Below are 18013 nucleotides of genomic sequence, written 5' to 3'. Positions count from 1 at the left end.
TATACCCTCAATTAATTAATTTGTAAAAAAATTTTACTCATGCATATCATATTTAATAGGAATAAAATAATAAATTGACTAGATCAATCATTATCAAAATTTAAAAATGATCAAATGATTAAATTTAAAAATGATCAAATAATTAGGGATTAATAGAATATTAATTTAATCACTTCATACTTATATATTGGATGAGAGAAGAAGTCACCATCTAATATTAAATGAGATAAGAATTAGTTGAGAAAAAGACAAAAATAAAAAAAAATAATTTTGATACGATGATATCAATTGAAGATATGTGAGATAGTTTTTCTGTTAGGAAGAAAAAGTAAATGGGGATCAGGGCTACATCATCTAAACCACTCTTCTGCTACTCAAAACTTCTGTGCATTTCTGTTATCTACCTTTTCACCTCTCTCTTTTTAGTTGTTTACACTTCTTTTATTTCTCCAACAAATTGTCTATTCAGATATTCCCCTAATGATCCTATTCAAAAACCTCTGTTCATTTACAATTCTTCTTATGGTGAACATAAACATGCCCTTCCTACTTTTCGTTCGTCTTGTGATTCCCCTGTTTATTTCCCAGGTAAGTATAAAATTAACTTATCATTTTCGAATTCATTCATCATCTATTTTGTTGTTTTGAGTAATGTAATTTTTGTTTCGTAGATTATTGGAATGCTTTGAAGGAAATGAATGAATTCAGTGAGAATTCTACGTCTCTTGGTTCGAGAAACTTGAGGTATATTCAGGGGAATGCTGATAGTTTTGGTGGCAATTTCAGTATCAAGAAGAGGTTTTCTTATTTTGATCATCATGATGGAATTCAAGTTCCTTGTGGATTCTTCAAACGTTTTCCTATCACTAAATTTGGTTCGTGATCTGTTTACTCAATTATAAAAGATTTTCATTTTTGATCTATGAAACAAGAGATATTTTTTTCCCTTTTGTGAATCATATCACCATTATATAATTACTAATGAAAAAAAAGATTAATCTTGGAGTTGTTTCAACGACAAGCTGTTAACAAGTCCCTCACCATTATATACCACACTATCATTTATAATTGGATTTGAACTAGTGACTTGTGTCAATCCACGTATCACGCGATGCGCTCTAACTACTAGACCAAAGAGGCAAAACTTGGAGGTGTTATTTTGATGTTTTTAATTTGTCTTTTTGAAAAAATTTCAGATAGGATTTCCATGGAAAATTGCAAGGGAATAGTAGTTATTTCAGCAATATTCAATGATCATGACAAAATCAGGCAACCAAAGGGACTTGGTAAAGATACACCCTACTCAGTATGCTTTTACATGTTTGTTGATGATGTGACACTCAAAGGACTTCAATATCACAACTTAATTTCAACAATATCATCAGAGGAAAATTTAGTGGGAGTTTGGAGAATTGTGAAGGTTGAAAAAGAACATTTGTATGAGAATTCAGCAATGAATGGAGTTATTCCTAAATATTTAGTTCATAGGCTTTTTCCGAATTCGAAATATAGCATTTGGATAGATGCCAAAATACAGCTAGTTGTTGATCCATTCTTGTTGATTCACTCACTTGTTGTTATGGAAGATGTTGATATGGCTATTTCAAGACATCCTTTTTATGTCCATACAATGGAAGAAGCCATGGCAACAGCTAGATGGAAGAAATGGTGGGATGTTGATGGATTAATGAAACAAATGGAAACATATTGTGACAATGGCTTGCAACCATGGTCTCCAGAAAAGCCTTACCCTTCAGGTACTGATCTCTCGTATTTTCTTGTCCTTCGATTTTTGTTATTATATGTTGATTCTTATAACTTGATTATTGTAATATGTTGGTTTGTTATGCTTTCAATTTAATTATTTCTTTTTCTAGACTACTTTGCATAATTATTCTTTGAGCCGAGGATTTATAATAAACAATCTCTTCTCCTCTAAGGTAAAGATAAAATCTACGTACTTCCTATTTTCTTCAGACCTAACTTTGAGAGACTACACTAGGAATATTTTGTTGTTGTTGTTGAAATGAGATGGCTACTCCAAATATATCGTATACACCACCCTTTCTCGATTCTCTTTCACTTGTAAAAATTACACTGAATATGTTTTTATTGTTATAGATATTAAAACACATGATACTTTTCTAGTTTGGAAACAGTTCAACTTCAAATTTCATATTTATCCTTAGTGACATGTTGTCATAGTCATATGGAATTTTAATAGTATGTTTAACGTCATAAAATTTCAAGAAAACTTCTTTCCTTTTCAAAAAATTGCACTAATTGTTCAAGCTAATTGTTCTAGCTAGTAAAGATGTACGAATTTTAACTAATTGTTGTAGCTAATAAATATGTACCAATGTGCAATAATTGTTCTAGCTAGTAAAGATTTACCAATTTGCACTAATTGTTGAAGCTAAGTCCGGCATTTCTTTTTCTTAATAAGTGGGGAAGTTGAATAATACATATTTTTGGAAAAGTATGACTTGTCTATGATACTTGGAGTTATATATAACATTAAATAACACATATTCCTTGTCTCCAACAAGAAAAAGGGAAAGTAAATAAAAAATGGTTGTTAGGTGAACATCAATATTTTTAGTTTTATTAAAGTCAGTTTCACATATTCAAATAATTAATCAATTTTTAAGAAACAAGGTTGAAGTATTATATTTAGTGTTAACCTCTTCCATCTAATAGTTTCTAGAAAGAAACAAAAGTTTGAGGTATATTTATTTATTTATTATAAATAAGTGAAGTACAATTGATTGTCACAGTATGAGCAAAATCTCAACATCAATGATTTTTTGAATGATATACTGGAATTTTGTCACTTTTCTTTCTTTTGAAGGAAGTTTAATGGTAGGGCCATCTTGTAAGCTCTTACCTAATTTTTCTCTCTCCCATAGTCACTATTCCAAAAAGTTTGATAAATTTTCTATTTAGATTGCTTCTTCAAGGGTATTCCTAATAAAAAGTGTCTTATTTTGATTGTTGTACAAAGAAAAATATCTCAGTTTAACATGCCATCTTTGGAAATTATGAGGTCTCTGCATTAGGTGATATCTTAATTTTATTTGTCTTAATTTTGGCAAACATAGTTACCTAGTACGTGTTATTGATTGGAGACAAATATTTCATAAATAAATTGAGATACACGCAAGCTGATTAAGAAGTCATAGTTTAATCATGATTCTTCTAGCCAATTTTCACAGAAAACCTTCTTTTATGTTTATGGTTTTTTTCCCATGGTTATTGCAGATGTACCAGATAGTGCAATAATCTTGAGGAAACATAGTGCGGCAACCAATTTATTCTCGTGCCTCTTATTTAATGAACTTGAAGGATTTAATCCAAGGGACCAATTGGCCTTTGCATATGTGAGGGATTTAATGGACCCAAAACTAAAGTTGAACATGTTTGATGTTGAAGTATTTGAACAAGTGGCAGTTGAGTATAGGCACAGCCTTAAAAATGATGGGGTCAGTAATCCAAAAGTGATGCCCAAAAAGACAAAGAGGGCAAGTTCTAGATTCCTTGTGAATGGGACTAGTAGCAAGTGTGATGGCTACCTTTTGAAAATGTGGGGTGAATCCCAAAATTGATTTCATGTACTATTTTAAAGAGTTCACTTTATATACACTCATCATTGAGAATTTTTCGATGTCAAATTAGTAAGAGTTTGATAAAGTTAAAATTTTTATCTTTTGATATTAATTTGTTCATATAATATGATGTGATTTTAAAAATTCAAACTTCAAATATCTTTAAATTTTAAAAAATGGGATCAAACTAGTTTTCAATAATTTTTTTTATGATTTCAGGACTTCCGCTCACAAAATTTTATAATAATATATTTTTCCTTTTTTACTTATCTATTTTACCAAATCTAAAGAAATTCATCATTTTCTTCCTATATAACCCTTATAAATAAAAAAGTATATACAATATTATTCCCACCGTCTCAATATACTTGTAATCCTTACTAAAAAAATATTCATCTCAAGATACTTGTCATTTTAGAAGTTCAAAATTAAATTAATAATTTTATTTAGTCTGAGTAGTAATTGTTCTTGTAAACTACAATCACCTCACTTATTGCACATAAATAAAGTAAATATTCAATGAAAGATTAATATTTTAATTAAGATATACCGTTTTATCGTCAAATACTCCTCCTAATCAATGCATATAAATGAAAAACCTAACAAGTATTTTAGGAGATAGGAAATTGGGATTAATTTTCTTTTTTAAAAAAATAACTAATATGGTTAATTTAGTAAATTAACTCTGTGACCACTAAATTTTTGTAGCTATAAAATATCAATTGAAACAAGAAAAATAGGAGAGTCATAATAAATTTTAATTTTAATACTTTGTGCGCCTCACCACTTTAAGACAGAGACAACTTTATGGTTGTGTTTGGTATGAACAAAAATGTCAATTTTTGGAAAATAAGTTGATTTCTAAATTTTTTTTTTCATGTTTGGTTGGTGATTGTAAAATGTTTTTCAGTGTATTATTGGTAAATGGAAAACATTTTTTAGATACTATATTTTAATTTTTGCTAGAGTGTAGAAAATACATTTTAGAAAAAATTTTCTGATCTTAAAACCAACCCCAATACAGTCACCCGATCTGATATATGACCCCTACTTCCGACATGGGACATGACATTCGAATTAGAACTCGACTATGACCATGACCCGAATTGAGACACGATCCAAAGAACCAACTAGGATCTAACCCTGACTCCCAACCCAAACCTTCCAACTGGAATATGATACAGACACCCGAAACTAACTTTGAAACGAAACCCCATTTCATACGAAAATCTATCATGACTTGAGATCGGACCTAACTCCTGACCCCAACATCTGACTTAGGATCAAATTTTTGAATTGTAATTCGACCATGAAACCTGACCCAAACTCACGAACCCAATTTCTGATTAAGGATCCAACTTCTATGTCACATCCGGGTTTACCCCTTAGACGTAATTGACATCGTAATCCTTTTGAAGGAATAAGACTAACCTCTTTGTTTCATGTCATTACATTCATAGGTTGAAAAATGCCGAAAAAATTTAAAACTTTCATTATCACTACTTGGAGGTTTACATAGACCACTACATACACATAATATATATTCATATCGAGTATACATTGACCCTTTGTATAGGAAGGTTACATAACCTTCTACTTTTATAAAAATATAGAAATAGTCTCAACGATTGTCTCATTTCATACCATGTAAACGAATATCACAATATGTGCATTATCCTTACATCAATTCAACAAGACCATGTATAGGTCATACGAAAGTACACTATTCAATTAAAAAGGAAAGGAACGATAGAGTCAATAAGCTCATAACGGAATCCAAAGCTAGAGGATGGCATTGCCCTCGAAAGTTGAGGACCTACGCAACTTGGATGAAAGGAAGAATCCAAGCCTTCAACAATGTCGCCTTCCAAACTCTTCAACGACCGGAACCTAAAATGATTGGGAAAAGGGAAGAAAATGGGGTTAGTACTCCATATGTACTAAGTATGGGATCTTATGCACATACACAAGCCAAACATGCTAAAAATGACTTTTTTTAATCAAAACATTCCATTTTACCCCATTAGGGACTTAATGCAAGTCAAGTAAGTCATATAAATTAACCAACATGCTTACTATCTCAACAAGTAATACTTATCCCAACATACTTGAAACAATGATTTACTACAACCCTAACATCAAGGAATAATATCACAAGAATGAATAAGAGTTAAACATATCATAATAAGCAAGACAACTACTCACAAGTCCTTATCAAGTCAACAAGTGCAATGACCAAGCAAAGCCCCATAACCTTACTCAATCGAGTATCCTTAACAAGAAAACATGGACAATATCCAACTTTACATATCATGGTATTTAGGTTTACATTTCATCATATATTAACATTATAACCCAAGGCATATTCATAAATGAACTAATCAACATATAGTATCAACAATGTACCATGGTCATCATATATACATCATATATTATCATAACATAAACATATATAAGAACCTCCTCCTAAGACTCCCCTCAAGGCTAACTAGTGCAATGTTTAGTAGAGTCTCATACCACTACCTAGACTAAGCTAGACCCTTTAGGTTATCCTAGTTAGAGTGCAATTCTTTAATTCATTTTACCTTTTTGGGAACATCTTTCCCTAACCTACATAGATCACATGAGCTAGTGTGGAATCCAGTGTCATAAAACCCTACACCGAAGAAGGCAGACTACTTGCCAAGGTAGTATCAAAATATGAAACATAGTAACTAGGTGGATCCACTAGCTAGTATTCGTATGGAGGCAACATAGTTCAAGAACTAGGAGATATAGTTGGGACCCTCTTTATGCGCCATGCATTATAGTCTCCAATCTCAAGAGTAATGTAGTGTTCCTAGCTTCCCTATGTGAGAATAGACACTCCTCTATCTAGTTCACTCGTTGCTAAGCTAGAGTCCCTTCTTGAAATGTCTTTAAGCCTTTAATTATCAATCATAGCTTAATTTAGGCCATAGGGCCTACCCCTTGCATAATCATTATCATCAATTGCTCAATAAGAATTGTATGAGTGTAAGACCTTTCGTCACAATTCATACAAGTGAGGTTAACACATTAGTATCTCATAACATATTAAGGCACATTGATAGTTTTCACCATCCTTATATCACATACACCTTAATAAACCTCACACATAGTCAAGACATTTCGATTCAATATCGTACCACCCTATGATCCTAGTATAAGGCATACTCCAATGTAATATCATGACTTAACAATAATTAATCACAATTGGAAGTAATGATAGAGATTTTAAGACTTATCAAGTCTTCCTCATAGTCTATTATCACGGTCATACCATCAACGCGTAACTCAACAACTTGGGGAGTAACATCATCACACACTGTTATTAATAGAATAACAAGTCCAATTTCATCTCTATAACACAATTCATCTTTAGATCATAACGTGAGACAAGATACATAGGCTAATATCACATTATAATTCATAACCTAAATCACATCTCAAGAACTAGAATGGTAGGCCTATAATTCATCTTAATTTAATCATAATAACACCATATGATAGTAATCTAATCAACAACCAACTCAATTGAATGATCACAATACAATATAGGTCATGACCACTACCTAGGGTTAGTGATAGAGGATTATATTCTTCAATTTAGACCAAACCATCAACAATGACCATAAAAAAGTTGAACGACATGTTAATCTATATAAACCTAAGAATTCATTAACAACTCAATCCATAACTTCAATTTCGTAATTGAATGCAACCCATAAGAAAACTCAACTTTTTGAAATCTATTTTGAAGGAGCCCTTTGAGGAAAGAGTCTCAAAGGTGAATAGAACCCATACCTTAATGTTTGTCAACAATTTGATGGTGAATTCGTCCCTTTCCATCCCCCAAACCATAGTCCTTGCTAGCCTTTAATGGTGAGTTCATGTAGAGAGAGAAATATGAGAGAAGGAAGAGAGTTTGTTTGAGAGTTATTTATAGGTTAATGAGGGTTGACGTTATTTATAGTGGGACTTAATCAACTTAATTAGTCTTCCTTTAATCCCCAACTAACCCCTAAACAACTTAATTAATTAAATGAAATCATTTAAAATTTGGTAGTGAAACTCGACCCTCACAGACGAGACCCCGATCGACGGGCCGTCTGTGAGTCGACGGACAACCCCCCCTCCGTCCTGCATTCCGTCGTCTTGGTCAGTGACTGTGCAGGCGAGGCCTTCGTCCAAATTGTCTAACTATGGGACGACGGTGGCATCGACGCTCCGTCGATCCACACACGGACCGTAGCCTGCACCATTGCACTCCGTCGATGAGTTCAGATGTTGTGTAGGTGAAGGGACCTTCTCCACCAGCGTAAGTGTGGGACGACGGTGGCATCGACGCCCCGTCGATCCACATGGGCCATCTTTTGTCCCATCGATGCACACTGCCAGGCAGTGTTGCATCAAACTACAAGAGTCCTCTTCAAGATCCCTTAGTTGGTCCTTGGGGAGTCGTACCCGGACGTTGCAACCATGAAACAAATCAAACACCTATTAGCTACATTTCTTCCAATTTTCGTACATTTCTGACTCCTAAAAGTTAGTCAAATAGGATAAGGAACACTAACATCCCTTTGAACCAACTTCTCGGATATTTTGGACGTTTTGGTTCTTAAACCCTTTAAATGACCTATATTCATTAAAAATAGACTTAGAAACAGTGTTTAGAATCTATGACACCTATGCCAGGCTTTACCATGTGTCTTGGATTCTCATGGTATTACATTATTCCCTCCTTAGGAACATTCGTCCCCAAATGACACTTAAATTCTTTTGAAGGAAGGAATAGACTCAAGACTCGCAGCCTAACCAATCACCATTATCAAATCAATATAAATCATGTCATTTCAACAAGGAAAATATCATAACTTATATTACCACATGTAAGGCTCAAAACACTTCATCATAAGGATTTCCTTCTCACAACACTTATGAGCTGAACATACATTACATGAGTCAATTAGCACAAAGTTAAACTTAACAACATGCTACCTATCATTTCATGAAGACTCACCACACTAAAGTGCACAACATAACTCAAAACAAGCAAAAAGAAAAATTTCAAGTTTTTAAGAGAATTGCTACTGTAACTTCACTGTAATTTTTTTTTTTTAAAAAAAATGCATAATGTGCAAAACTTCACCCAAAAATCAAGAAACTTCAATTTCTAGTCATATTTATATTATTAAAAGAATGATTAACCTTAATTCTCAAAAAGATGAGGGTAACAGGACTTCATGTCGGCCTCGGCCTCCTATGATGCACCCTCAACTAGATGATTTTTTCGATAACACCTTTACAGAAACCACCTCTTTATTCCTCAACTTCTTGACTTGCCTATCAAGAATTTGAACCGAAACTTTCTCATAAGAGAGTTTATCCTTGACACTAAGACTCTCAATAGGAATAATGGTCTCGAGATCACCGATACACTTTTTCAACATAGATACATGGAAAACCGGATGAACCGAAGCCAATTCACTAGGAAGTTTCTATTCATAGGCAACCTTACCAACCCTTTGCAAAATTTAATAGGGGCCCACATAACGAGGACTCAGTTTCCCCTTCTTGCCAAATATAACCCCCCTTTCATTTATGAAATTTTCAAATACACCTTATAACCTTCTTCAAACTCCAAATCCCTTCTTCATTGATCGGCATAAGACTTTTTCCGACTATAGGACATTTGCAACCGGTTCCTTATGATATGAACCTTTTCCAAAGTCTTATAAATCAACTCGGGACCAAGAAGTGATGGATCCCCAACTTCAAACCATCAACTAGGAGATCTACAACTCCTACTATACAAGAATTCACAGGGAGCCATGGAAATGGACGAATGAAAGCTATTGCTATAGGCAAACTCCACCAAAGGTAAATGCCTGTCCCAACTCCCTTTAAAGTCAATAATGCACGCCCTAAGCATATCTTCAAGGGTTTGTATCGTACGCTCTGTTTGACCATCCGTTTGGGGATGAAAAGCGGTGCTCAACTTCACCGCAGTACCTAACCCATTTTGGAACGACCTTCAAAATCTAGATGTGAATTGTGTGCCCCGATCAGATATGATTTATAACGGAATGCCATGCACCACACAATATCATCTAGGAAGATTCTTTCATAATCCTCCGCCGAATATGAAGACTTGACGGGATTAAATTGAGCGGACTTAGTCAATCGATCCACAGCCACCCATATGGAATCATAAGACTTTTGGGTCCGAGGTAAACCTACTACAAAGTTCATATTAATGTCTTCCCACTTCCAAGTAGGAATTTGGATCTCTTGTAATAAGCCACCCGACTTTAGGTGTTTGGCCTTTACTTGTTAGCAATTGGGACACTTAGCGACAAACTCCGCTATGTCCCTTTTTAGACCTTCCCACCAATATATCTCCCTTAGGTAATGGTATATTTTTGTCGATCCCAGATGAATTGAGTAACGGGACCCATGTGCTTTTTCTAGGATCTAATCCCTCAACCCATCTACATCGGGAACACATAATTTCCCTTGGTACCTTAATACACCATCCCCTCGTAAGGAGAATTATTCATTCAACTTGCCAAGAACCGATTCTTTCAACTCCATTAAGGCTAAATCAAGGTGTTGTTTGGACTTCACCTCAACCACTAAAGATTACTCGGAGTTATGATGAACTATGGCACCCCCATACGGAGAACTCTCCAACCTCACCCCCAACCTAGCAAACCTATAAACTTCCTTTGCTAGGTCCTTTTTGGCTTCGTAAAGATGGGATACACTACCCATAGTCAACTTAGGGCATCCGCAACTACATTAGCCTTGTCGGGGTGGTAAAGGACACTCATATCATAATATTTCAACAACTCTAACCACCTTATTTGTCGGAGATTCAACTCCTTTTGAATAAACACATATTGGAGACACTTATGATTGGTAAAAACATCAACATAAACCCCATAAAAGTAATGCCTCCAAATTTTCAAAGCAAACACCACGGCCGCTAATTCAAGGTCATGAGTGGGGTAATTTCTCTCATGTAACTTTAGTTGCCTAGAGGCATAAGCTATCATCTTCCCGTGTTGCATAAGCACACACCCCAAACCCACTCTAGATGCGTCACAATATACCACAAAATCCGTTGTACCCTCTGGTAAGGTAAACACCAGAGAGGAAGTAAGCTTATCTTTCAACAATTGGAAGCTCTTCTCACATGCCTCCGACCACTCAAACTTTTTACTCTTTTGAGTAAAAGTAGTCAAAGGAGACGCAATGGACGCGAGACAATCCACGAACTCCGATTGTAACCCGCTAAACCCAAGAAACTCCTAATATCCGTTGGAGTTAATGGTCTAGGCCAGTTTTTCACTACTTCCATTTTCCTTGGGTCTACCTCAACTCCCTCACTAGAGATGATGTGCCCAAGAAAAGTCACCGACCTCAACAAAAACTCGCACTTACTATATTTGGTATACAATTGATGTTCTTTAAGGGTTTGCAATACTACCCTCAGATGACCCATATGATCGTCCTCATTCTTCGAATATACCAAGATATCGTCAATGAAGACAATGACAAATGAATTGAGGTAATTTCAAAATACTCTATTCATTAGGTCCGTAAATGCCACCGAAGCATTAGTGAGACCAAAAAACATGACCAAGAACTCATAATGCCCATATCTTGTCCGAAAGGCCGTCTTTAGTATATCATCCCTTCTCACCCTAAGTTGATGATACCCCGACCTCAAGTATATCTTTGAAAAGTAATTCGCCCCTTGGAGTTGGTCAAATAAGTTATCACTCCGAGGGAGAGGGTACCTATTCTTAATAGTAACCTTGTTGAGTTGGCGGTAATCAATACACATTCTCAAGGACCCATCTTTCTTCTTCACAAAAAAAACTAGAGCACCCCTCGGTGAAATACTAGGCCTTATAAAACCCTTATCTAGTAAATATTTGAGTTGAGCCTTCAACTCTTTCAACTCGGCCGGAGCCATCCGATAAGGAGGAATTGATATGGGATTTGTATCCGGTAGAAAATCAATGCCAAAGTCAATTTCCCGTTCGGGAGGATACCAGGAAGATCATTGGGAAGACCTCCGAAAATTCACTCACTATGGGTACTGACTCAATGGGAGGAACTTCGGAGTCTAGATCATGGACTCTTACTATATGATAAAAACAACCTTTTGAGATCATTTTGCATGCTTTTAGACAAGAAATAATACGACCTCTAGGAATAGAATTTCCCCCCTTCCACTCAACTACAGGTTCATTTGGAAAGTCAAAGCTCACCACTCTTGTCCTACAATCAATGGATGCAAAACATGCATGCAACCAATCCATACCCAATATAATATCAAAATCAAGCATATCGAGTTCTATTATACTCACATAAGAAACTCTATTGGACAACATTATAGGACAATTTATATACACCCTTTTTGCAACAACCGACTCACCCACCGAGGTAGACACTATAAAAGTTCATTCAAGATATCGGGTAAAATTTCAAACTGTTTGGCTACTAAAGGCGTAACAAATGATAATGTAGCACCGGGATCGAATAAGGCATTAACATAAGGAGAGAAAACCTTCCAGATACCAATCACCACATCGGCAGAGGTCTATTGCTCACCCCTAGAGCGGAGAGTATAGAAGCGGTTCTTCTTTGGAGCATCACCAGAACAACTTTCTTGTGCTTGGACACTACCCTTGTGTTGACTCTTCAAGTTTGGACAATCTCTCATCTTGTGACCACTCTTGCCACAACTATAGCAATTATTCGTCCTCGTAAGGCAATCACCATAGTACTTTTTACCACACTTTCCACAAGTTGGCTGCTCATTTGGTGAATTAGTACCTTTTCCCTTATTGAATTTAGGGTTAGAAACCTTATCACCACTAGCTCTTGGGTAAAACCCGCTTCTTAAATGTAGGCTTGTCTTGTATCTCAAGCCTATTCTTTGAAGAACCTCCATTAGATGACCTTTCACTCTTAGCATCTCTACTTTTTCGCTTAGCCCTTGCCTCCTCAGCCGTTCTTACATACACCATAAGACGGGAAATGTTCATGTTGTCATGTAGCATGGCCGATTGGATCTCCTGTTGTAAGTCCTCTGACACCCCCGTCACAAAATGGCTCATTTGGTCTCTAGAATCGGAGACCAAAGAAGGAGCATATTTGGACAACTTAATGAATTCCAAAGAGTACTCATGGACACTCTTCCCTCTTTGGCGAAGATTGATGAACTCCATCACTTTATCCTTCCTCATCTCCCTAGGTAAGAACCGATCTAGAAAGCCTTCCTTAAAGATCTCCCAAGTCACCAGACTACCCCTCAACGACCTATTATCCCACCATTGCACATACCAAGTTTGAGCCACATCCTTGAGTTGGTTTGTGGACAACTCGACCTTCTCACTTGAAGACACCCCCATAGCATAAAGTATCTTGTAGACCTCATCAATGAATTCTTGGGGGTCTTCATCAACCATAGACTCATATAAAGTAGGAGGGTTCATTCAAGAGAAGTCCCTTAGACGGGAAGCCATAGTAGTGACTTGTTGATGAAGACGGGGAGCAATATCTCGATTGGCTTGGGCTGTCATAGCATGGGCTTGAAAGGTAGTGGCTTGTGCTTGAGTAGTCATGGATCGGGCCATTTGAGCAAGAATAGCCCTCATCTCAACCTACGTCATATGTGGAGGGTTAGCTGGGGCTTGCTCCACACTAGCATTTTCTTCAAGTGGAGGAACTTGCTCATCATGGGGAGGAGCTCCCGCATTAGAAACTTCCTCCTCAAGTCTTCGATCCGCATTCCTTCTGGTATTCATGATTCCTATAAGCATAACAATAGGATTAGATGCAAAAGCACATCATAAGTATACTCTATTGGCACGATATAAGATTTCCAAGAAAGAGAGTGATTCCTAAGCATCATATAAATTCCTACTCATAAGTGTGGCGCGCTTCACAATTATGAATACAAACCTACATAGACATGGTAGAGAGAGAGAGAGAGAGAGACATAAATCAATGATATTCAATCTCATGCTCTTATACCAAGTTTGTCACATCCGGGTTTACCCACTAGACCTAACCGGAATCGTCGTCTTTTTGAAGGACTAAGACTAGCCTCTTAGCTTCATGTCATTACATTCATAGGTTTAAAAATGCGGAAAAATTTTAAAACTTTCATTATCACTACTTGGAGGTTTACATAGACCTCTACATACACATAATATATAAACATATTGAGTGTACATACACCCTTCATATAGGAAGGTTACATAGACTTCTTCTTTTATTGCACATGCATGCATAAAATATAGAAATAGTCTCAAAGATTGTTTCATCTCATACCATCTAAACGATTATCATAATATGGACATAGCCCTTACATCAATTCAACAAGACCATGTATAGGTCATACAAAAGTACACTATTCAATTAAAAAGAAAAGGAATGATAGATTCAATAAGCTCATAATAAAATCCAAAGTTAGAGGATGGAATTGCCCTCGAAAGTTAAAGACCTACCTAACTTGGATGAAAGGAAGAATCCAAGCATTCAACAATGTTGCCTTCCAAACTCTTCAATGACCAGAACCTAAAATATTTTAGAAAAGGGAAGAAAATGGGGTTAGTACTCTTTATGTACTAAGTATGGGATCTTATGCACATACACAAGCAAAACATGCTAAAAAGGACTTTTTATCAAAACATGCCATTTTACCCCTTTAGGGACTTAATGCAAAGTCAAGTAAGTCATATCAATCAACCAACATGCTTACTATATCAACAAGTAATACTTATCCCAACATACTTGAAACCATGATTTACTACAACCCTAACATCAAGGAATAATATCACAAGAACGAATAAGAGTTAAACATATCACTATAAGGAAGACAACTACTCACAAGTCCTTATCAAGTAAACAAGTGCAATGACCAACCAAAGCTCCATAACCTTACTCAATCAAGTATACTTAACATGAAAACATGACCAATGTCCAACTTTACATATCATGGCATTTCAGTTTACATTTTATCATATATTAACATTATAACCTAAGGCGTATTCATGAATGAACATATAGTATCAACAATGTGCATGGTCATCATATATACATCATATATTATCGTAACATAAACATATATACGAAACTCTTCCTAAGACTCCCCTCAAGGCTAACTAATGCAATGTTTAGGTAGTGTCCCAAACCCATACCTAGACTAAGATAGACCCTTTAGGTTATCCTAGTTAGAGTTCAATTCTTTAATTCGTTTTACCTTTTTGGGAACATCTTGCCTAACCGACATACACCACATGAGCTAGTGTGGAATCCGAGGTCATAAAACCCTCCACCGAAAGAAGGAAGACTACTTGCCAAGGTAGTACCAAAACATGAAACATAGCAACTATGTGGATCCACTAGCTAGTATTCCTATAGGGGCAATATAGTTCAAGAACTAGGAGATATAGTTGGGACCCTCTTTATGTGCCATGCATTATAGTCTCCAATCTCAAGTGTAATGTAGTGTTCCTACCTTCTGTATGTGGGAAGGGACACTCCTCTATCTAGTTCACTTGGTTCTAAGCTAGAGTCCCTTTTTGAAATGTCTTTAATCCTTTAATTATCAATCATAGCTTAATTTAGGCCATAGGGTCTACCCCTTGTACAATCATCATCATCAATAGCTCAATAAGAATTGTATGAGTATAAGTCCTTTCATCACAATTCATATAATTGAGGTTAACATATTAGCATCTCATAACATATTAAGGCACATTGATAGTTTTGACCATCCTTATATCACATACACCTTAATCAACCTGACACATAGTCAATACATTTCAATTCAACATAATGCCACCCTATGATCCTACTATAAGTTATACTCCAATGTAATATCATGACTTAACATCAATTAATCACAACTGGAAATAAAGATAGAGATTCTATAACTTACCAAGTCTTCCTCATAGTCTATCATAAAGGTCTTACTATCAACCCATAACTCAACCCAACTTGGTGAGTAACATCATCACACAATGATAATCAATAGAATAACAAGGCCAATTTCATCTCTATAACATTATTCATCTATAGATCATAATTTGGAGACAAGATACATAGGCTAATTTCACATTATAATTCATAACCTAAATCACATCTCAAGACCTAGCATGATAGGACTATTATTCATCTTAATTTAATCATAATAACATCATAGGATAGTAATCTAATCAACAACCAACTCAATCGAATGATCACAATGCAATATAGGTCATGATCACTACCTTGGGTTAGGGATAGAGGATCATATTCTTCAATTTAGACCAAACCATCGACAATTACCATAAACAAGTTGAATTACATGCTAATCTACTCAATATAACCCTAAGAATTCATTAACGACTTAATCCATAACTTCAATTTCGTAATTGAATGAAACACATAAGAAAACTCAACTTTTTGAAATCTATTTTGAAGGAACCCTTTGTGGAAAGAGTCTCAGAGGTGAATAGAACCCATACCTTAATGTTTGTCAACAATTTGATGATAAATTCGTCCCTTTACAACCCCCAAACCCTAGTCCTTGCTAGCCCTTCAATGGTGAGTTCATGTAGAGAGAGAAATAAGAGAGAAGGAAGAGAGTTTGTTTGAGAGTTGTTTTTAGGTTAATGAGGGTTGAGGGTATTTATAGTGGGACTTAATCAACTTATTTAGTCTTCCTTTAATCCCCAACTAACCCCTAAACCACTTAATCAATTAAATGAAATGATTTAAAATTTGGTAGTGAAACTCGACCTTCACAGAGGAGACCTCGATCGACGGGCCGTCTATGAGTCAAAGGACAACCCCCCTCCCGTCATGCACTCCATCGTGTCGGTCAGAGACTTTACAGGATATATCTATTTCCAAATTGTTTAAGTGTGGGATGACGGTGGAATCGACGCCCCGTCGATCCACACACGGATCGTAGCCTGCACCTTCTGCACCCCATCGATGAGTTCAGAGGCTCTGCAAGTGAAGGTAACTTCTTCACCAGCCTAAGTGTGGGACGATGGTGGCATCTACGCCACGTCGATCCACACCTGGTCCGTCTTCTGTCCCATCGATGCACACTGTAAGGCAGTGTTGCATCAAACTATAGGGGTCCTCCACAAGGGCCCTTAGTTAGTCCTTGGGGAGTCGTACCCAGACGTTTCAACCATGAAACAACTCAAACACCTATTAGCTACCTTTCCACCAATTTTTGTACATTTTTGAATCCTAAAAGTTAGTCAAATAGGCTAAGGCACACTAACATCCCTATGAACTAACTTCCCAGACGTTTTGGTTTTTAAACCTTCTAAATGACCTATATTCATTAAAAACAGACTTAGAAACAGTATTGAGAATTTATGAAACCTATGTTAGGATTTACCATGTGTCTTTGATTTTTAAGGTGTTACATTTCTAAACCAGAATCTGACACTCAACCAGAGACTCAACTTCGACCCGAACATTGACCCTATTACCTGACCTCACTCAAAACCTGAGACTTGACTTCGACCTGAGACCTGATTTTGATCCCATTCTAAGTCTCAACCCGAGACCGACCCTAACACCTGACCTTAGACCCGGCCCCGGCCCGAGACCATACCCTGACCATGACCCCGACCTGAGACCTAACTATAACCTTTACGGCCAATGCAAAACCTAACCCTAACCCTTACTTGATTCTCGACCCTTACCTTAACTCCTTATTTGTGACATAAGACGTGACCTAACCCCGACTCGAGATCCAATAACTTAACCCGAAACTCGACCCAAGACTGACCCTGAGACTGGACCCATATCCTCACCAGAGACCGGACCCTGACTTCCTATTACAACATCTTAATCGACATATAACTTTTAACCCTAAATCCAACCTCGACATACGACCTGAGACTTAACCCCAAACCTAAAGTAGACTCAAAATTTGACCTGTCTTGAGATCCGACTCGAAGCTAAATTTTTACCCAATACCTAACCTCGACCTGAGATTTGAGACCCTAGACTTACCCTGACCCCGACCCCGATCCGAGACTCAACCCTTACCCTAACAATAAACTCGAGATTTGAACTCAACCCTATCCGAGACATGAGACCCATCCCTTACCAAAGACACTACTCCGATCCAAGACTTAATTTCGAATGGAAAATGGACTCATTCTCTTTTGTTTTATGTTTTCCCTTTGCCAAGAAAGACGCATTACTGAACTTCACAGCGACTTCACGGCTCTTTCCACGGCAAACTTGAACACCACCACCCGACTTGTACGCGCCTCCACTCGCCTCACACAGTAGTAACGTTCACAGATGAGGTACACGACATCAAAATACTCATAGAAGAAGGATCA

The 18013-nt window shown here is 36.5% G+C and overlaps 1 protein-coding gene across 1 annotated transcript; it reads left to right on the top strand.

Annotated features, from left to right (window-relative positions):
* Positions 1-219: 219 nt before the first annotated feature.
* On the top strand, positions 220-3711 carry LOC107027276. The gene is made up of 4 exons (XM_015228455.2): positions 220-588; positions 672-875; positions 1197-1757; positions 3262-3711. The coding sequence occupies exons 1-4, from the start codon at positions 333-335 to the stop codon at positions 3603-3605; spliced, it is 1365 nt and encodes a 454-aa protein (XP_015083941.1). The 5' UTR covers positions 220-332; the 3' UTR covers positions 3606-3711.
* Positions 3712-18013: the final 14302 nt, after the last annotated feature.

The sequence above is a fragment of the Solanum pennellii genome, chromosome 8, assembly GCF_001406875.1.
Source record: "Solanum pennellii chromosome 8, SPENNV200".
Classification (NCBI taxonomy): Eukaryota; Viridiplantae; Streptophyta; class Magnoliopsida; order Solanales; family Solanaceae; genus Solanum; species Solanum pennellii.
The sequence above is the reverse complement of the archived record's forward strand: the minus strand, read 5'-3'. Positions and strand labels throughout refer to the sequence as shown.